The sequence below is a fragment of the Schistocerca americana genome, chromosome 8 (assembly GCF_021461395.2).
Source record: "Schistocerca americana isolate TAMUIC-IGC-003095 chromosome 8, iqSchAmer2.1, whole genome shotgun sequence".
Lineage (NCBI taxonomy): Eukaryota > Metazoa > Arthropoda > Insecta > Orthoptera > Acrididae > Schistocerca > Schistocerca americana.
Window position 1 is genome coordinate 46,382,349 of NC_060126.1, and position 22,969 is coordinate 46,405,317.

Below are 22,969 nucleotides of genomic sequence, written 5' to 3' on the forward strand. Positions count from 1 at the left end.
GTGGCAGTGAATGTGTCCCCATCCATCTTGGTACAGACCAGGTAATGGGAAAAGTGTTTCATCCCAAGATGGTGAGCCCAGCCTTCCTCCCAGGGTGTAGCCAAGGAAGAGTACACTGCAGGGTTGTACAAAGCTGCATTGAATGATCCATTACCACTCGAAGAGACGGCCATTTGAGTACGGCCAGATTTTTGCAGCTAGATACACTTCACTAAGCAACTGCCCTGATACGACCCATTCCGATAAGGGGCTCTCCCCATGGGTGCCACCCAACCGTAGCAAGGGCCGTCTGGCACAGCAGCTGTTGCGGAGAGCTCCGATGCTTCAGGATGAGAAGTAACCCCTCTTTGGCATTCATTCATGGGGGGGAGAGGGGGGGGGGGGCAACAGCTCATGTATCAGTAGTGTGGCGGTCCCTCTGTTGTCATGGGGCTCAGCCACATGGGTACATAACAGCCCCACTACACGGACTGGTACACGTGCTGGTGACCTAGCAGGGCAGAGGGGGCTATGGCGAGGAAGGAAGAGGCGAAGAAAAGGGGGAGAGAAATCCACGATATAGACACTAGGGAGGAAGTTCTTCCCCAAATGGCTCTCACTAGAGACAACAATTTTAGAAGCGGAGGTCAAATCCCAACAGGAGACCCAAAAACACCAAAAAGGACGGAAGAACAGTCAAGTGGAACAAAATCCCAAGGAATATAGGGAACTAGGTTGATATCCAGGTGGACATAAATAAAAGCACCAAGAGAGAGGAATGAGGGGGCAGCAGGGATGGAGCCAGGATGCGGAGGGAAGGGCATGGTGAAGGAAATGCAGCCCGGGAAGGAAGAATGGGCTGCAATAGATTGTGGCCCGTGTGCGCCACGCATGAACCCGTGAAAGAACCATGAACTCCCTGGGAAGGGAGGACAGGTGCCTCTTGACAGAAAGAGCAAAATGAGGACAGAGAGAGAAAAGTGGGGGTGGGGAGGAATATTTAAGTGCAAGGGTTGGAAACTGAAGCAGTGATGTGGAAAATTACTAGGGTAATGGCGTAGGTGCGGAACAGAGACGAGGAGAGGTTTGAGCTGTGGTGCTGGAGTTGCAAACACAGAAGATATAGGGGCAGAACATTTTCCTAGCACAGAGTTCAGAGGAGATGGTGCTGGGAGGCAGAATCCAAATGACACTGGCTCAAACTGGCGGTTGAAGTAAACTATCTGTCAGTGTGGAGCAGGCCGAGCAACCAGCTTGTTGAGTCTATGGTTAGCTACAATTTGGTGCACGCTATTCCTGCTGGTCAGTCATCATTCCCACGTAAAGAGTTGCATAGCAATTGCACCACAGGTGGATGTTTTTATATGTTGCCCTACTTTTTACTTAAAACAATGGAAACTCCATGTAGGAATATCAACAATGTAGGAAAATATAGACTGCTACTTACCGTAAAGCAGACACACTAAGTTGCAGACAGGCACAATTAAAAAGACACTTACACAAAGCTTTCAGCCACAATCTTCATCAGCAAAAGAGAAACAGAGAAAAACACGCCATTCATACATACAAATATGCACACATGACCGCCAACTCTGGCAGCTTAGGTTCACTGCCAACTCTGGTAGCTTAGGCCAGAATACTATTCTGATCTGAGCTGCTGGAGTTGTCAATCATTTGTGCATGAGGAGTGCTTATTTGTGTGTATGAATGGTGTGTGTTTCTCTGTTTCTCTTTTGCTGATGAAGGTTGTGCCCAAAAGCTTTGTGTAAGTCTTAACGGTGTCAACCTACTTTTTATTTGATAATAAATATGTGAGGCTGGACAGCTGTTAAAATGCAGGTACTGTTGGTGGTTGGGATGTTTTACACAAACAAAGATTTGTAGGGAATCTTTTGAAAGATGGTGATCAACATTTAGAAAAGTAGCTCACTGATTTGAGAAGGAACAGCTGAAATGGGTTCCAAGGGAGGTATTAAGGTTCAGGAAGTTCAGGAAGAAAACCAAAGACTTTCCTTTCCACAGATCAAGGTCACGATCGACAGAACTTCAATATGGGACTAATGGTATTGGTACCCTACAAACTACTATCCTAGAGAACAGATAAATATTTATATTTAGAAGACTACAAAAGTTCTAATTTAAGAATAACAGTTGACCTAGTATCTAAATTTCACAGTCATAATCACAGAGACTGATTCAGAAACTAAGCGCATCCCTCTGTCACAATCCATCAACGCATACTAATTCACAGTTACTCTCATTTCTATATTCCAGAAATAATAAATAACTTTAATCATTCCCTGAAATACTATCAGCACAACATTCCAATCTATTCCAGTAACAGATCCAGTCCAATTAGGGTAGAAAGCACCTTGCCATCTTGCATGCGTGCATCTACAAGGCCTAGGTCCATTGCAGTCTTAATGACACCTGAACCACATATCACAACTTCAATCAATAAAACTGTTATACTATTTCAAAACACTCTGCATCTGGCGTAGAAAGACTATCAAAATAATGGCAAAATCACTCTGATTAAAGGAAGGTTTAGGACACAACCATGATCCTGGGATAGGACACTGTCTCTAGACGTGGAAGGATCACCAACGATCAATGGTATCCAACTAAAAAAAAGCGACAGAAATCACTGTACTTGGTGCTTTTTTCTTAATATGATGGTCACCTCTTCCTTCACACACATTTCTGAAAGTAAAAAAGTCCCCATTATGTTTTCTGCTGAATACAGTTTGGATAACTGTTTTCAAGATAAGATAAATGATACTAACATTTTATTTATGGTATGGCAAAATTTAGTAGTTTAAATGTGATGGAGAAATTAAAGTATCAGTTATGATACCAATGGACACAGGCAAAGCATGGTCTGGTTTATGATGAAGGCTGGACTAAAAAGATGGAAACTGATGTGCCATGTAGATTAAATATGTAGAGCAGAGAATAATCTGCTAGTGCATGATGAAAGTATTTCAAGAGACACACTCTGCCAATCACCACCTGGGGAAGTGATAATTCCTTAAGTATGGGAATAATTATAGTAATTTCTGTTTCACAACAATATAAAATATTTAATTTGTATACCAAGCAAATATGAAGCACTAGGTTCTTTTCCTGTGTCAGCAAATGTGGAACAAATTTGAGTCTGATCAGGGTACTGCAAAATGATCTGCCACTAAATATAACACATTATTCAAAATAATTTCTATTTTCTGATGACAAATTTCACTGTCAAACATACATAATGCAATGTAAGTGGTTTATCAAAGTATTGGATAATGTTAGCTTGTGTCTTGCACAAGACAAACTGTCACTCAGCTGTAACAAAACAGTGCACACAATGTCCAACACAGAACTCTGATGAAAGGTAAATGTTATTACCACAGGAGGATCAAATAATCAGTGAATTTGGACAGTTCAAAATCATAAGAATCTTTCTCAGCAGCATCATATTCAGGATTTTGTGAAGAACATTGGTAAACCAAAAAGAACTGGAGCATTCTGTAAGTGAACAGAAATATCGAGACAACATTTTCTTAATGATTCTTTGGAGAAGTATCCACTATTTTTCACATGTTGTATTTCAAAGGTTTCCCTCACAACTGAACAATGTGGATGAAGAACTGCAGATTTTCAGATCTGAAGGGGACATTAGAACACACACAGAACGCAGCATGTCATTCTCAATGGAGAGAAGTCTTCCGAAGTAAGAGTGATTTCAGGTGTGCCGCAGGGGAGTGTCGTAGGACCGTTGCTATTCACAATATACATAAATGACCTTGTGGATGACATCAGAAGTTCACTGAGGCTTTTTGTGGATGATGCTGTGGTATATCAAGAGGTTGTAACAATGGAAAATTGTACTGAAATGCAGGAGGATCTGCAGCGAATTGACACATGGTGCAGGGATTGGCAATTGAATCTCAATGTAGATAAGCATAGTGTGCTGCGAATAGATAGAAAGATAGATCCCTTATCATTTAGCTACAAAATAGCAGGTCAGCAACTGGAAGCAGTTAATTCCATAAATTATCTGGGAGTACGCATTAGGAGTGATTTAAAATGGAATGATCATATAAAGTTAATCGTTGGTAAAGCAGAAGCCAGACTGAGATTCATTGGAAGAATCCTAAGGAAATGCAATCCGAAGACAAAGGAAGTAGGTTACAGTACGCTTGTTCGCCCACTGCTTGAATACTGCTCAGCAGTGTGGGTTACGTACCAGGTAGGGTTGATGGAAGAGATAGAGAAGATCCAACGGAGAGCAGCGCGCTTCGTTACAGGATTATTTAGTAATCGCAAAAGCATTACGGAGATGATAGATAAACTCCAGTGGAAGACTCTGCAGGAGAGACGCTCAGTAGCTCGGTACATGCTTTTGTTGAAGTTTCGAGAACACACCTTCACCGAAGAGTCAAGCAGTATATTGCTCCCTCCTACGTAATCTCGCGAAGAGACCATGAGCATAAAATCAGAGAGATTAGAGCCCACACAGAGGCATACCGACAATCCTTCTTTCCATGAACAATATGAGACTGGAATAGAAGGGAGAGGTACTCAAGGCACCCTCCGCCACACACTGTCAGGTGGCTTGCGGAGTATGGATGTAGATGACATTCTGCCTAGTGTGACCAACATTTGGAAATAGAGTGGGTGGAGCCAAGAGAATTGGCACACACATTATCTGCGATGAGAAATTAAAAAAAAAAAAAGTTCTAAACTCCTGTGAATAAGTGCATGTGAACTAGACAGCGATAACACAGGGATGTGATGAAGGGGGTATTGTGAGTGTGCTTTCTGCTTGTTAATGTTTATGATTTACTGTTATTATTGACATCTATGGCCAGCAGCTAAGTTCAGTTTTTCATATTTGAGATTTTTTTCAGTGATTAAGTTTTCATAAATGCAATAATTAAACAAAACCAATAGTCTTATCATTTTTTGGGAGTGCATTCAGGACATTATTAACTGATATTCTGGCTTACAACTTTTAGCCATTCTCAAGATGAGTCACTTGCAAGATTTTTTAACACACTTTATACTGTGAAGTAAATAAACATGCATCAAAGGTAATACTGTGATGTTTAAAGCTTTCCCGGCATACTGATTGTTCCATAAAAACACGGGAGAACTGCCGGATATCAGTAACTTCCTACCACGATATTTCGGCGCAGAGTCTTCTGGCCATCTTAAGGTGAATGCCACTGTAGTAGTACTCGCCAGTACTACTACAGTGGCATTCACCTGAAGATGGCCAGAAGACTCTGTGCCGAAATATCGTGGTAGGAAGTTACTGATATCCGGCAGTTCTCCTGTGTTTTTGTGGAACAAAGGTAATACTGTTGATAAGAAGAGTGTCAGTCATATGCAAAACGTTATGCTTCTAAGAGCAAAACAAGCAAATGCAGTCAGTGAATCCACAGTGCTTACGAAGTATTTCGTTGATTACTACGGTTGGCATATGTTGTAATGCCAAGCAGGGAAGACCTAGAACAATATTTCCTGTGACAGCACAGATGTGGAATGAGAGATTTCCATGATTGATTGACCTGGAAATCTTCACCTCAGTTGAGCAGGTTGACTGCCAATTGTATTTGCACAGCTTCCTTGCCCAGTATTCCCCATAGCATGAGACTGTGTCTTGGTGGCAGTAGGAAGATCGTATCCACTTTATTCTTATTCATTATTCTTGTAACTTTTGAAGAAATATATCCCACATGCTGCAGAAAGGCCACAGACAAAAAATCTCTTTCTTCTTAGTCTTCTCTTGAGTTGTCTGTCGTTTGCTCTTGCAGAGCTCTCTTAATTTGATGTTTTGTATACCCATTCTTATGAATATTTCTTCCAGATGTACCAACTCACTCTGTAGGCTGTGTAAGACATTACATGAGCCCTGCATACTTAAAGTCTTATGCACTCTCATAGTTTGCGAAGAATGGCAGCAGCTGGAGGGCTGCAAATATAAATCGGTATGTGTGGGATTACAGTAAACAGAATGTCTTAAAAGCCCATCTTCCTTTTGTCAAATAAAACATCCAGAAACTGTAAACAGCAAATCATTTCCCATTCCACTGTAAATTTGATATTTTTGTGAATGAAGCTTAGATGTTCGAGAAAATGGATCAGTTTGTCCTCAACACGACGTCAAACTATGAACGTGTCATCGACATATTGTCCATTTTAAAACTGCCAAGCTAATTGAACTTTTGAATGTTGGGCTCCATAAGGTTCCCTTCCTGTGCAGCGAGCATGGAATATAAAATTATAAAGAATGTAGCAACCAGTCATGGAAACGTAATTTATTTATCGTGTTGCAAATCGATTTTGACTGATATCTGTCATCATCGGTGCATTTTTCTAACCGATACATGCCGTAAGTACTTATGGCATGCATCGGTTAGAAAAGTACTTATGGCATGTATCAGTTAGAAAAATGCACCGATGACTGGTATCAGTCGAAATCAATTTGCAACAAGACAAATAAATTACGTTTCAACGACTGGTTGCTACGTTCTTTATAATTTGATTGAACTTTATTCAAAATCCTCCATAAATATTAGCTACCATGGGTGAGAGAGGACTGCCCATGGTAACAACTGTTCAAAATATTGGTTATAAAATAAAAAGTAAGTGGAGGTTAACACTTACTTAAATAATGTGATTATGGCTTCTTCAGATTTGCTGCTAATCAATGACAGAGGATCCCCCATCACAGTGAATCAATAAATTATAGCTGTTAGTTTCAAAGTCTTTAACCCACTAATAAAAGCTGCTGAATTACAGATACGATGTTCACATTTACCTACAAAGGGTCTCAATAACAAGGCTAAATATTTGGCTAACAAATAAGTAGGTGCATTTACGTTACTCACTATTGGTCTAGACGTCAACACTTTTAGTATTTGCCTCAAGTGTGATTTATAGCTTACGTCCTCTTCTGAACCCCTTTTTTGTTTCTGTATTACTTTGTAGGCGTTGGGGAGACCATATAACCTTGGAGGAACATAGCTGTGTCCCTTCCGTCAGTTGATATCATACTTGGGTATAATGCGGGCATCCAGAAGTGAAACATTCATTCTTTGAACACGTGCTGTGGGATGCTTGTCAGTCTTATGATATGTTGTGTCTTCAAGTAAGTTGGACATTTTCTCTATGTAGATGTGTCTTGGCAGCAAACCAGTGGAATTACCTTTGTCTGGAGTAAGCGTTGCCATCTGGAAATTGTTTCAGAATTTACGAAGCTCTCAGATGAGGATATGTTGCTTTTTTATGGGCAGTATCTTGTTAGTGTTCAGCATGCTTCACATTCCGTTTCTTCAACATGACAATGCTGAAGAAATGAAATTTGAAGCATGACGAGCGCTAACAAGATACTGTCCAAAAAAAGAACAACATAGCCTTGTCTGAGGGAGCTGCTCTTTCAAATTTATAATGGAATAGGAAATGATTGGCTGTCTATCATTTCTGGACGTTTCGGCCTGACAGAAGAAAGACGGGTTTTTAGGACACTCTGTTTACTGCAAGCCCACCCATACCGATTTATACTTGCAGCCCTCTAGCTGCTGCCATTCTTTGATTAATATGAGTGATCATAAAACTTCAGTATGCAGGGCTCATGTAGTGTCAGACACTTATGGCCTACATAGTGAGCTGGTACATCTAGAAGAAATATTCCATAAGAATGGATATACAAAACATCGAATTAAAAGAGCTCTGCAAGAGACACCGATAGACCACCAAAAAGAAGAGTAAGAAGAAAGATACGTAAAATCTATGGCCTTTCTACTTATTGTATGTGGGAAATATTTCTTCAATAGTGCAAGAATAATGAAAAAGAATAAAGTGGCTTGACCTTCCTACTGCTGGCCAAGACAGCAGCTCTTCAGGAATCTGTGTAGAAACATTGTTAGGCTTTGAGAATGGTAGGTTCTGAGACTTAGATATACTCTGGTTGAAAATGATTAATGGAAAATCTCATAGAAAGATGTGAAACAAATACTAACAAAGAGATAGAGGGGCTGGCCAGTATTTACCTCAGCTCAGTACAGCCGATAGATACACAAAACAGAACAGAAAATTTACGTATCCTAGCTTTCGGAACTTTGTTCCTTCGTCAGGCAGGAGAGAGGGGAAAAAAGGGGAAGAAGGGAAAGTGGATTCAGTTACTTACAATCCAGGTTATGAAGCAACAGGGGAAAGGTAAACAGGGGGGGTAGCAAAGATGGAGGCAGAGGGAAGCCAAAGGGAAGCAGAGGGAAGTTGGTTGGTGTTGGAATTTAAGATATTTCTGACAGTAATTGGATTTTGTCACCTGAAGTCATAAGGACTTCAATTTTATATAGGCAACTTTGAATTTTGCAATAATTCGATGAAGTTCAAACTTTTGAATTTTATGTGAAGGGGAATATGATAGGAAACTTAACATTTGTGCATTGATTAGTAACCATCTAAACTATACATGCCTCCCAATTTATTACTGTGTTCGAGGATTCACTAATTCAGTACATTTTGATAAATTGTTCCATTCAAAGAAACACCTGTCACTGTATTTTGCTAAGAAACAGTATCGCTGTTCAGATTTCAGAATCATCTTCTCTTTAGGCACCCTAGTCACCCATGAACCCATGATAGACTAGTGTAACAAAGTTTTATTTTTTAATTTTATTTTACATTTTTTAAATTTAATTTTTTTGTTCCAATTTTATTAGCATCACACACTCCACATAAAGGACAGTGAATTTCCTTGATAAAATTTAAGGACATTCTCTGAAAAGCCAATAGAGCATCAAATTACATATAGTTGCCTCGAGCAATCAATGTAAGAAAATGATAGACACCATTCCTGCAGAATTGTGATGTTCGGAAGAACCAACCATGACAAAACAATTCCATCTGCTGTGCAAAGCATACAAGACAGGTCAGTTACATTACATTACACTAATACTTGTTCCATAGATCATGAATACGACATTTCATAATGATGTGGATCATGTCACCTTAACATAAATTTTCTTTACACAATATAATTATTTATTTATTTATTTTACATTTACTACTATGTGTCTAAAAATTCATCTATTGAGTAGAAGGAGTTGTCATTCAGAAATTCTTTTCATTTGCTTTTACGTGTTGCTTGGCTATCTATCCTCAGACTTCACTACAACTTACACAGAAACCTGACTGCAGCTATAAGAGTTGAAGGACACAGAAAGGAAACTATGGTTGAGAGGGAGTGAGACAGGGTTGTGGGCTATCCCAGATTATATTCAATATGTGCATTGAGCAAGTAGTAAAGGTAGCAAGGAGAATTCTGGAAAAGGAATTTAAGTTCAAGGAGAAGATATAACGATTTAAAGGTTTGCTGTTGACACTGTAATTCTGCCAGTGACAATAAAGAACTTAGAAATGCAATTGAGCAGAACGGAAAAGAAAACAAGGGTAATGGAATGTAGCCTAATTAAATCAGACAACACTGAGGGAATTAAGATTGCAAAACAAGACACTAAAAGTAGTATCCGAGTTTTGCTATTTGGTCAGAAAAATAACTGAAGATGGCTGAAGTAAAGAAGATTATAAAATACATTCTGGACAGCAAGAGAAGCATTTCTGAAAAAGAAAAATTTGTTTACAATATAAATTTAAGTGTCAAGAATTCTATTGGTGGTATTTGTCTCAAGAAGTCTTGCACAGAAATGAAACACGGACAATTAATCCTTCTTTTCTCTTATAACAAGTGTTATATCCTAGCCAGTAATGCCACCCGAGCCCGCTGCCAAAAGGTTGGCAGCATCGAAGTCCGGACGCCGTCCGCATAAGCAGTGCCAGCGAGACAGGAAATCGCCGCAAGTCTGTGCGCGCCACCGTTGGCTTCTGGGTTCTTAAGCGCTGGAGTCGCGAGCGCTAGGACAGTTCCGCATTCGCCGCTCAGTTGTATACTCGCCACCGAATTGTGTACTTGCTAGTCAGTTGTGTGTTCATCGCAGCAGAGTTGTTGTTTGTCGTCAGCCGACGCTGACCTAGCCGCTCCGACTCGAACTAGACAGATTTCTGTAGACACCGAGTTCACTACTGTGTTACTGTATCTTCGTTAATAAAGATAAGTACCGACTTTTATTTAATCAGAGTGTTTGGGTTTTCATCTTTCTGTTCACTGTTCCAGCGGACCGGTCGGCCCGCTATTAAAAGTGTGGCGGTGACTTCGTAAGCCGTTTCTACAGCGAATTGCTTGTCGCTACGAACACCGCCACAAAAGCAAGCTTCTGAAATACGGTGATACTGAAGAATGACGAAGATTAGATGGATAATTTAATATCTAATGAGGAAAAAGCTACCAGAGAAAGGAAATAAGGAAATGTATGGCACAAGTTGACTAAAAGAAGGGATCGATTTATAAAATATCTTGAGGCATCAAGGAATTGTCAAGTGTTGTTTGTTTGTGTGTGTGTGTGTGTGTGTGTGTGTGTGTGTGTGTGTGTGTGTGTGTGTGTGTGTGTGCGGGGGGGGGGGGGGGGGGGGTTTAAAACTGTAGAAGTAGACCTAGATTTGAATACAGTATGGATGTAGTTATACAGCAATGAAGAGGCTTCCATGGGACAGACTAGTGTGGAGAGATGCATTTGGAATGAAGACTGCAACATCATTGCCAATAAAATTTCAATACTTGCTTAAAAAACATAGCTTGCAAAGACTTGTTTGGTCTCCACTGGAATACCACCCATGTGTACGAAATTCACATCAGAGTGGACTAACAAATGTCACAGAGTATACAAAGAAGGTTAGCATGAATGGTCTGTCTTGTCCATATCACAGAAGAATGTAATGGAGATGGTACATAATTTGAACTGGCAAATAACTGAAGTAAGAGAAAGTCGATAGTGTTTAACATCTTGTCAGTTATGGTGTCAATGTGAAATGGACAACTAGCTCGGATAGTGAAAGGGAAGTGGCTGTTTTCTTTTCAAAGTAACCATCCCAGCATTTGCCTTATAGGACTGAAGAAAGACTTCTGGATGGCCTAATTGGGATTTGAACTATTGTCCCCCTAGGGGCAAGTACAGTGTCTTACCAATGTACCATTCTGCTTGATACAGTCAAATGTTGCACACCTAATACCTTCAGAAGGTGGTTTTGCAACATCTAATCTATAAACATTACTCAGCCATGCACTTAATGTTACCACAGAAACCATGAAAATAAAATTAGACTAATAACAGCACCCACAATGGATCAATGAAATGAATGCATGAAAAGATACATGAAAAAAAGAGAGAAGTAGCATCTGCCGTGTGTTTTAAAGTGAATGCAGAGCACAAATGAAGATACAAAAAGTCAGTCCGAGTACCTTGTATCAGTTACTGAGTATGTCCTGTACAAGACATGAAACAGCTCTTGGTAATAACACTGAGTAGGAAAATAAGTATTCTATTTTTATTTATTTCATCATTTAAAAGGGTGCATTCTATTTGTCTGTAATCAGTGCCGCACCTTTACTAACCAGACTGAACCTCTTGTTAAGTCACATTTAAATATTAAAATCTGTACCGTATAACTGAGTATAAACAGACTAACAAAAAGCGCACACAAAACTGAAATCAAAATGTGATAGGATGATACAAGTTTTTAAAAGACTAAAAGGGGTTTTATTTGAAACATCCAAGTAACTCACTTCAATAACAGAATTGTTGTTCAGTCGATACTTATTGCCTGCAAGTATCGGTCTGCCATCGACGTATATCGGCCTTTTCCCCTCACTAGACAGGAAAAAATCTCCATTGTTCCGTAACCTAATGGTACCCTGTCGTCGAGATATCTTCCACGCTGGGCCCTCCAACGAAAGATCTACGTCCACACTGCTGTCTTTCGTTGTTCGACCCATTGTAATCTGAAAAGTAAATACACTGTTGTTATCAACTGTATACTGTGACTTTCCTGAGGATAGCTTCACAGATAGCTGGGTTCTGATTTGGATATTTGCATTCATCTACGCTTCCCTCAAAGCACACATGAAATCTGAAAATGAACACTATGCATTCTGGGAGAGAAAAAAAAAGTTTGTAGCATCATCATCCGCCTGCCAGCTACATGAAAAAGATAAGCATCTACTATGAATTTCTTAAATGGAGATACAGAGATAAAAGAGTAAAAATATCACATAAGTGGAGAAGGGAAAGAAGTTGGCACAGAATCAGCAGGAAACATAGGCACAAAATATATTCCTGCACCTATACAACATTAAACAAATTATGTTAACAGGTTATTAGGCATAATTGAAAGTGTACTGTTGCTTGCAACAGAAACCATTACACGAAAACGCGTAACTCATTTTGCTGAGCTGATCAGTTCTTTTCCTTGTTTAGAACTTTTGCACATTTACAATAACATTATCACCGTGCATATTATTTCTGATTGTAACAATTTTCTAGACAATTCATCCAAAAATCTTTAATTCTGAAATAATATTATTGTTATTCCATCCTGAATTTCCCATTGTTTAATTCCAAAATAAGCTACCTCAAGGTACAAGAGCTAGTACAAACAGGCAAGGTATTATATTTTGTAAGAACGTCTTTAAAAGGAATCTACCTCAAAACTGAAAACCACAAAATTATAATGAAGGAATCTTTGCATTTTCATGTAATGGGCCAGTTACATTTGTTTCTTTTATTCCCAGTAAAATATCAATTTCAAATATAAATTAGGATAATATTAACACAGTATTATGAAAAGAGTAGCTTGCTACTCATCATACAGAGAAGACGCTGAGTAACAGACAGACACAACAAAAATAATACTACTCACTTAAGCTTGGCCAAATGGTCTTCCTCTAAAGTAGAAAACACACCCACTCTCATAATTACAAGTCACACACACATTAGATTATCTCTGGCTGCCGATGCTGGACTGCGTACAGCAGCTGCGCCTGATGAGAGAATCAATTTGTGGTGGTGGGACAAAGAGGAGTTTGTAGTGGGGAAGGGATGGATAGTACGATAGGAGTGGGGGAAGGTGCAGTGCTGCTTGTGGGAACATGCAGAGAAGTGGTAAAAGAGAAGAGAAGTAAAGGAGGGGAAAATGATGAGTGGGTGGGTGCATTGGTGGAAGAGAAGAGTGGGAGCAGGGAAGGGGATACATAGGTGAAGGACAGGGATTAGTGAAGTTTGAGGGCAAGGGGTTATGGGAATGTAGGATACATCTCAGGGAGAGTTCCCAACTGCATAATTCAAAATAGATGGTTTTGTTAGGATGGATCCAGGTACTTCGGGCTATGAAGCAGTTCTTGAAGTGAAGTATGTTGTGTTGAGAAACTTATTCAGCAAGTGGGTGACCCAGCTCTCTCTTGGCCACTGTTTGTCAGTGGTCATTCGTATAGACAGACAGCTTGTTGGTTGTCATGCCCACATAGAATGCAGCTTAGGTTTTATATCACATGAACGCTTTTACAGGTAACCCTGCCATTGGTGGATAGGTGATGCCTGTGACTGAACTGGAATAGAGGAGTAGTAGTAGAAGTAGTAGTAGTAGAAGTAGTAGTAATAGTAGTAGTAGTAGCATGAGGAGGAGGAGGAGGAGGAGGAGGTGGGAAAGTGTATGAGACAGATTGTATATAAAGCCCAGCCACCCATGGTCGTCACATGATGAGCTGACCCACTACAAATATACCAAAGTTCTCATTGAGGCCTTCACAGACCGAAATAACCCACCCAACTTAGTGCAGAAGCGTATCTCCCATTGCTTGTCTCTCCAGTCATCTACCACCACTTACATTCCTACTGTCCAACTGCAAAGCAGTACTTCCCTTGTGACTCATTACCGTCCAGGACTGGAGCAAGTGAATCACATTCTCAAAATGTGTTCAAATGTGTGTGAAATCTTATGGGGCTTAACTGCTAAGGTTATCAGTCCCTAAGCTTACACACTACTTAACCTAAATTATTCAAAGGACAAAACAAACACACACACACACACACACACACACACACACACACACACACACACAGACACAGACACACACACCCATGCCCGAGGGAGGACTCGAACCTCTGCCGGGACCAGCCGCACAGTCCACGACTGCAGCACCTTAGACCGATCGGCTAATCCCGTGCGGCGAATCGCATTTTCCACCATGGTTTTGACTATCTCTAGTCGTGCCCTCAAATGAGGAGAATCCTTACCATTACCCTTCCCAAGCCTCTCAGTGGTATACTGCTGCACACTAAACCTACAGAACATACCTGTCCATTCTTACTCCACCCACGCTCTCAACCCCTTGCCTCAAGGCTCATATTCCTGCTTAGATGTAAGACCTGTCCTATAAACCCTCCCACCATCACCTACTCCAGTCCAGTCACAGGCATGTCATATCCCATCAAAGGCAGCATGTGGCTCTACAAACTAGACTGCAACCACTGTGCTGTTTTCTATGTGGGCACAATGACCAGCAAGCTGTCTGTCTGCATGAATGGTCACCAAGAAACTGTGGCCAAGAAACAGCTGGACCATCGAGCTGCTGAGCATGCTGCCCAAGAAAATGTTCTTCATCTCTACGACGTAGTCTGTGCCATATGGATCTGTTCTACCAACATCAGTTTCTCTGAACTAAACTGTGCAGGTTCCTGTAGACTCCACCTGGCCTCAACCTTTGCTAGTCCCTGTCTTTCATCCAACTATCCACTTCCCTGCTCCCACTCCACCACTACACACCCCTCTATTCCACCAGTGTACCCACTAGTCTTTTTCTCCTTCTCTCCTTTCCCACCCCCTCCCTGCCTCACTCAAACTACCTAACTGCACCAAGCAGCTCTACCCTGTCCCCATGACATCCTTGTATGCTCCCACAAACAGATATATATTTTCCCCCAGCTCCTACCCTGCTATCCTCTTCCCCCTCTCCATGACCACTAATCACAGATTGCTTCCCACATCAAGCACAGCTGCTGTGTGCAGTCCGACCTCAGTGGCCACAGACAATGGTCATGTGTGGATGAGTTGTGCTGTGTGTGTGTGTGTGTGTGTGTGTGTGTGTGTGTGTGTGTGTGTGACATCTACTTTAGAAGAAGCATTTTAGCCAAAAGCTTAAATGTACAGCAGTCTTTTTGTTGTGACTCAACATCTCCTCTATTTGGTGAGTACCCATTTCTTCTCTTCATAATGTTGTTATTCCATCCTAGATTTTCCACGGTTAGGAAAATATTAATTTCAAATTGTTGTTGAGTGATGGAAGGAAGGTGACAAGTAGAGAAAAATTCTTTTTATTAATGATTCGTGGAAAACATTGTTGCATATTTTCATCGAAGAACTTCCAAACAACTACACAGTTTCGACTTGCAGAGAATGCAGTAACCATATGACTGATACGAAAGTGGTGGTCATACAGGACAGTCAGTCATTTGTACTCTGATTAAAATTACTCTTTGGCCGACCCTTCAGTGAGTAAAGTGGTAGTTGCTGATCGACCGTAGTTCTTCTTTCTCTGGTACCACATACTAGCCGTGTTCTCTGTTTTGTAGATATGTGCAGTGCCTTGTAAAGTGTGACTGACTGCAACTGGCAACACTGGACCTCACCAAAGCAATCTATCAATCATAAAGTAATTTTACTCGGCATATAAGAGACATGGAAGTCTATACTTGTGCCACACTAGGACTATTTCAGTTAACATTCCTTTTTACAAAAAATTGTTAGGAAGTTTAATTCTATGAGTTTCTGTGCCTATAAAACTATTTAAACATATATTCTATACACTGTCATTTCCTTTATTGAGTGAAATGAGTTGAAAACACAAATGTGAATATCTTGGCATATGTGTACTTCCATACATCACTACTGGTAATATACTTATGCCTACTACAACTTAATCCACAATATTCACATTTGTGAATTTATTTTGAAATAATTTCATATGAAAATTATCATTAATGTCTGATTCTTTTGGACATGCAACTAAGTATTACATACCAAGGCAGGCACAAAACAATAACACCGATGACCTTGATCGCTCATAGCCTCATTGTCACTGATGTGGAAATACAGAGTAAAGTGGCGAGCATTAAGTGATGAGTGTAGGGGACAATGTAGACAGTGTGACATGTGGAAGTTCAGGACGGTCCAGAAGGCACACACTGATAGCGACCACTTGCAATTAGTGAGAAATCCATGTCTGAGTCCCAGTCTGACACAAATTTTTGTATGTCACTAACAAGTAGTACATCTACGCCTAATACAAATAAAGCCAAGATTTCCACATTTGTAAATATATTTTACTTTTATTTCCAGTAACTGAGTGCACAGTGCTTTTTTAAATTTTTTATTCATTTTTTAAATTAATTGCTGCATGAAACTGTGCCATGACATTCCTTGTTTTATTGTTTAATATTCTTTGGAAGTTAGTGACACACAGAGCAACGGAACATTATTAACTGTAGTCAGATGCAGATTCTAGGGGCCCAGTCACAATTTTTACACTCTTAAATTAAATTATTTTAGACTCATTATAGTGGTGTCTCATCTGACTCAAACTATAAAAAGTTGAACTTCAAGGCTTGTGTAATGGATTAAAAAAAGAGATTCACTGAATTGAGTGTAATCTCAAGCACACTTTGGGTAAATTAAGTTCACTTATATTTACAGCTGCTACCTAGGCAGTAAAATGGCCCATGATGGTTGCAGCAAGGAAGAAATTAAAAAAGCAGACTAGCACTGGCAAAAAGGGCACTCCTGGCCAAGATAAGTCTACTTGCATTAAATATAGGTCTTAATTTGAGGAAGAAATTTCTGAGAATATATGTTTGGAGCACAGTGTTGTATGATAGTGAAACATCGATTTTGGGAAAACTGGAAAAGGCAAGATCAAAGCATTTGAGATGTGGCACTACATAATAATTTTGAAAATCAGGTGGACTGATAAGGTAACAAATGTGTGTGGGGGGGGGGGGGGGGGGGAGAGGGGGGGGGTCCAGAGAATCGGTGAGGAAAGGACAGGATGGTAGGACACTGGAATACACCCATCTAATAACTGAGGACATAAGTTGCAAGTGCTACACTGAGATGAAGAGGTTGGCACAAGGGAGCAATTGCATTAACAGCAGGTGCTCAAAATGACCCCCTCTGTGGTGGCAACAGCAGCTCAACATATTCAGAAAATGTTGTCAAACACTCATCAAATTTTAGCTGCCGAAATTCTTGAAACAACAAGGCAAATACTGCCTCCTAGCTCAGAGTACAAACAGATTTTTTGCATCACGGATAAATCACATGAATGTAGACCTGGAGAAAGAGCAGGCCAGGTAAGTATTCTATCACCAGAAACACCTCATAATACTGTTGCAGACAGATTGGCAGTGTTTGACCTTGCATTGCAAAAACTAGCTGTAGATGTATTTGTAAGCTGTTGAAACTCTTAGAAGAGGATTGCAGAGTATTGTTCACATACATATCAGAAGTTAATCTCTGATTGATAAGAATAGGTCCACTTATTCACGTTGCACTAACTGCAGACCACACTCCAGTTTTCAGATCTCGCTGATGATCCTTATGTAACTGATGAGAACTTTCAGAATTATAATATCGCTTGTTCTGAAATTTCACATATCCTGATAAATGCAGTGATGTTTCATCAGAAGAAAAAGAGCCTGAAGTCTACTTCATGCACAGAGTGCAGCAGCCTGTTACAGTACCGATGTCTGAACTGGTCAGTTGATGCACTACCATTATTACCAGGCATTTTGTTAACAGCTTTTCATGGCTGTAGCTTAAAGGTTAGGAATGCATCATCTTCGACTGCAATGTTTCATTTTCTTCAGTGCATGTTTTGGAGTTACATATTCATTTTCAAGAGCTACATTAATGTGTTTTGGTGTTACTCTCTCTTTAGTTCAGTATGTTTTCACCAATGGAATACCATCACTCTGCTCGGTTTCACTTTGAGTTTGTCTGCAGCTCTGCTAATAGGTGCTGCTTGCACACAAGTCTATAGTGCCAATTGCAGAACTATTTTCCAACGTGATTTTAACTTGCCTAGTTTATTTTTCTTTGTGCTACTTGGTTTTCTACAGATTTTTTGTTCAACATGGATCCAGTCTACAGAAATTTTAAAAACCTACGTAGTGTCATATCACTGGAAATATGTACACCACGAAATTTTCATCCGAGAATGAAACAGTACTCAACATGTGACTCTGTTCTTGTGTATTTCATCATGATGTACACTTGTTGATCTGTCACATACACCACAATGAATGAGAACCCTATGTAACAAGGCAAAAAAAGTATTCTCTATTGCCCAGTAAACGTGGTACAATACAAAATGTTAATCAATAGGTTATCTGCCACACTGAGTAAGTGAGAGGGAAAGCGTGACGGGCTGATGGGACGTGTCTACAGGGGGTACCGATTCTCATACAATGCCAGGCACAGTGCTTGCACCATATGTAAAATATCCTGTACATATAGTAATGAGTATTGCCATCCACTTATTTTTTACAGTCTTAGATGAGTATGCAAGGTTTGATGTATACAAAGCAGATCATTTGTGATCTATTATGGAAACATTAACAAATCATAATTTCTTTTTGATTTCCATACTAAAGGATACTTTTTTTAAAGGAAGTAGTGTGTGAATAAGCATAAAAAAATTGATTATTAAATTTTTACCTTAAAAATTCTCCATGGTTTTCTGAACAAGAAAAAGTTTACTTGAAGGAAGTTTCAGTAAAGGAAAGTTTAAAATTGCATGAATTTAAAAGTGGATGCACACATGATGACACCCCAATGTCATGCAGACAACTGTGTTAAAAACAGAATTTGATTCTCGCTTGTTCGTTTTTTAGGAATTCTTCATCTGTAATGATGGCTAACCTGCATAAACATCATGGCTGCTTTGCTTTTGTTTATATAAAGAGCTTGATCATGGTTTTTCCCACTAACATTTGTGTCTCATCTACATACATACCCCACAAGTCACCGTACGATGCATGGTGCAGGGTGCCCTGTACCACTACTAATCATTTCCTCCCCTGTTCCACTCACAGATAGAGAAATGGAAAAATGACTGTCTATATGCCTCCATATGAGCCTTAATTTCTCTTATCTTTGCTGTTCTTACGTGAAGTGTAGGATCATTCTGCAATCAGCTTCAAATGCTGGTTCTCTAAACAGTGTGCTTTGAAGTTCCCTCCATGGATTATCATCTGAGCTCCTGAATCACCTCTGTAACACTTGTGTGTCATTTGAACCTACCGGTAACAAATTTAAAATCTACTAGCCAGCTCTCAATTGCTTCAACGTCTTCCTTTAATCCAAACTGTGCAGATCCCAAACACTTGGGCAGTACTCGAGAACAGATTGCACTAGTGTTCTGTGCAGTGCAGTGTACAGATGAACCACACTTTCCTAAAATTTCCTCAATAAATCGAAGTCACCCATTTGCCTTTCCTGCCATAATCCTCACATGCTCGTTCCATTTCATATAGCTTTGCAACGTTATGCCAAGATATTTAAATGATGTGACCATGTAAACTAATGCTGTATCTGAACATTACAAGTTTGTTTTCCCTACTCATTCACATTAACTCACATTTTTCTTCATTTAGAACTAACAGCAGTGCATCACACCCACTAGAAATTTTGTCTATGTCACCTTGTATCATCCTAGTCACTCATCTACGACATATTCCCATCACCATAGCAGATTGCTGCCCACCTTGTCTGCCAAATCATTTATGTATACAGAGAATAACAGCAGTCCTATCACACTTCCCTGGAGCACTCCTGAAGATACCCTTGTCTCTGATGAACATGTGCTATTGAGGACAACATATTGGGTTCTATTACTTAAGAAGTCTTTGAACCACTCACATATCTGACAACCTGAGTTGTATGCTCGTACTTTTGTTGACAGTCTACAATGGGCTATTGCGTCAAATGCTTATCGGAAATCTAGAAATATGGAATTTACCTGTTGCCCTTTGTAATTTGCAGTATACCCTGTGAGAAAAGGGCAAGCTGAGCTTCACACGAGGGATGGTTTCTAAAACTGTGCTGATTAGTGGACATAATCTTGTTGGTCTCTAGGAAATTTATTATATTCAAACTCAGAATATGCTCTAGAATTCTGCAGCAAACTTATGTTAAGAACATTAGTCTGTAATTTTGTGTGTTCGTTCTTTTACCCTTCTCATATACAGGAGTCACCGGTGCTTTTTTCCAGCCACTTGGGGTTTTGCACTGGGTGAGAGATTTGTGTTAAACGCATGCTAAGGGGCTGATGCCATAGAGTACTCTTTGCAAAATCGAAGTGGGATTCCAACTGGACATGGTGACTAACCTGTTTTCAACTCTTTCAGTTGTTTCTTTATGCCAGGGATGCTTATTAACATGTCATCCATGTGGGAGTCTGTTCAGTGGTCAAATGGTGGTTTATCAGTATGATTGTCCTGCATGAATGATTTCTTAAATGCGGAATTCAAAACTTCAGCTTTTGATTTACTACCTTCAATTGCCACATCAGCATATTCAATGAGTGACTGGATGGAAGCCACAGGCCCCCTTAGCCGTATTACATAGGACCAGAATTTTCTCAGGTTCTCGGTCCAGGCGAAAGAACTTGCCCCCCTTCTAACAGCCATGTACCGCAAGTCTCTAGAGGAACGGAAGGTTCCAAATGATTGGAAAAGAGCACAGGTAGTCCCAGTCTTCAAGAAGGGTCGTCGAGCAGATGCGCAAAACTATAGACCTATATCTCTGACGTCGATCTGTTGTAGAATTTTAGAACATGTTTTTTGCTCGAGTATCATGTCGTTTTTGGAAACCCAGAACCTACTATGTAGGAATCAATATGGATTCTGGAAACAGCGATCGTGTGAGACCCTACTCGCTTTATTTGTTCATGAGACCCAGAAAATATTAGATACAGGCTCCCAGGTAGATGCTATTTTTCTTGACTTCCGGAAGGCGTTCGATACAGTTCCGCACTGTCGCCTGATAAACAAAGTAAGAGCCTACGGAATATCAGACCAGCTGTGTGGCTGGATTGAAGAGTTTTTAGCAAACAGAACACAGCATGTTGTTATCAATGGAGAGACGTCTACAGACGTTAAAGTAACCTCTGGCGTGCCACATGTGAGTGTTATGGGACCATTGATTTTCACAATATATATAAATGACCTAGTAGATAGTGTCGGAAGTTCCATGCGGCTTTTCGCGGATGATGCTGTAGTATACAGAGAAGTTGCAGCATTAGAAAATTGTAGCGAAATGCAGGAAGATCAGCAGCGGATAGGCACTTGGTGCAGGGAGTGGCAACTGACCCTTAACATAGACAAATGTAATGTATTGCGAATACATAGAAAGAAGGATCCTTTATTGTATGATTATATGATAGTGGAACAAACACTGGTAGCAGTTACTTCTGTAAAATATCTGGGAGTATGCGTACGGAATGATTTGAAGTGGAATGATCATATAAAATTAATTGTTGGTAAGGCGGGTACCAGGTTGAGATTCATTGGGAGAGTCCTTAGAAAATGTAGTCCATCAACAAAGGAGATGGCTTACAAAACACTCGTTCGACCTATACTTGAGTATCGCTCATCAGTGTGGGATCCGTACCAGATCGGGTTGATGGAGGAGATAGAGAAGATCCAAAGAAGAGCGGCGCATTTCGTCACAGGGTTATTTGGTAACCGTGATAGCATTACGGAGATGTTTAACACACTCAAGTGGCAGACTCTGCAAGAGAGGCGCTCTGCATCGCGGTGTAGCTTGCTCACGAGGTTTCGAGAGGGTGCGTTTCTGGAGGAGGTATCGAATATATTGCTTCCCCCTACTTATACCTCCCGAGGAGATCACGAATGTAAAATTAGAGAGATTAGAGCGCGCACGGAGGCTTTCAGACAGTTGTTCTTCCCGCAAACCATACGCGACTGGAACAGGAAAGGGAGGTAATGACAGTGGCATGTAAAGTGCCCTCCGCCACACACCTTTCGGTGGCTTGCGGGGTGTAGATGTAGATGTAGGTTCCCTGGAATGTCTTTTGCAAAAGTACAATGGTGGTAGTTGTATTCTTCATGCATCAAGCTTTTCATAGACGCATGAATCTCTGCTAACTTTGTCCATCGTCATTTGAGTGTTCTCTTTTTTGGACCAATAGTGCGACAGTATTTGCATCCTCATCATTTTCTGAATTTCTCTGCTAAGCCACAGTGGATCTTTCACATCCTTAACCCACTTCCTAGGCACATACTTGTCCAGAGCACAATTTATAATCTGTTTAAACTTTGCCCATAATTACTCTATGTTCAATATACTGGAGCTAAATGAGTACAGTTCATTGTCTAAGTGATATTTTAACAACTGCTTATCTGCTCTTTCTAGCGCAAACACTCTACTAGCCTTTTTAACTGGTTTATTACCTTTCATCAGCACAATTGCTATGTTGACGTCATGATCACTAATCACTGTCTGTAGACTGATGTCATCAATTGCTTCAGCCTGTTTGTAGCTACAAAGTCTGACATATGAGGTTTATTCTAATGAAAACTGGTCAGTGCTTCTACTTTTGCCTTACACGTAAGGTGGCACCACGTAACTGCAGGTATGGTGGTGCCATATTGGCAGAGAGACTGATGCAAACACACTGTTTGATGTTGCATAGTGCCAGTGTGGTTTCACGCCGAGGAGAAGGTGGTCACACAAGTTGTTATGCACTACCGAACATCCAAGCGAGTAAGAAGGAACAATGAGGAGTGATTCGATGTTTGGCGGTAGAGGGAGTTGGAGGCCGTGAAATGTATCGACGGACGGAGGCTGTGTACTGTGAGTACAGTCTGAGTCGTTTAAGTGTAGTGGAATGGCGCAAACGATTCCTTGATGGGCGCGAGTCACTGGAAGACGATGCTCATCCTGGACAGGCTCATCGTGTCATCACACTGGAAATGGTTGCCAAAGTGAATGTTTTAGTCTTAGACAACCCCAAAATAACTGT

The 22,969-nt window shown here is 40.4% G+C and overlaps 1 protein-coding gene across 5 annotated transcripts in view; it reads right to left on the bottom strand.

Moving 5' to 3' along the window:
* Nucleotides 1-22,969, bottom strand: part of LOC124544884 (microspherule protein 1) — a 164,671-nt gene that overhangs the window by 32,905 nt on the left and 108,797 nt on the right. For all 5 annotated transcript variants that reach the window (XR_006967572.1, XM_047123611.1, XM_047123610.1 and 2 more), the window contains one exon: nucleotides 11,657-11,872. Coding sequence is in view for 4 of the 5 variants with exons in the window: in XM_047123611.1 (XP_046979567.1) it covers nucleotides 11,657-11,872 (216 nt within the window). In the remaining variant the exon portion in view is untranslated. The remainder of the gene's footprint in view (nucleotides 1-11,656; nucleotides 11,873-22,969) is intronic.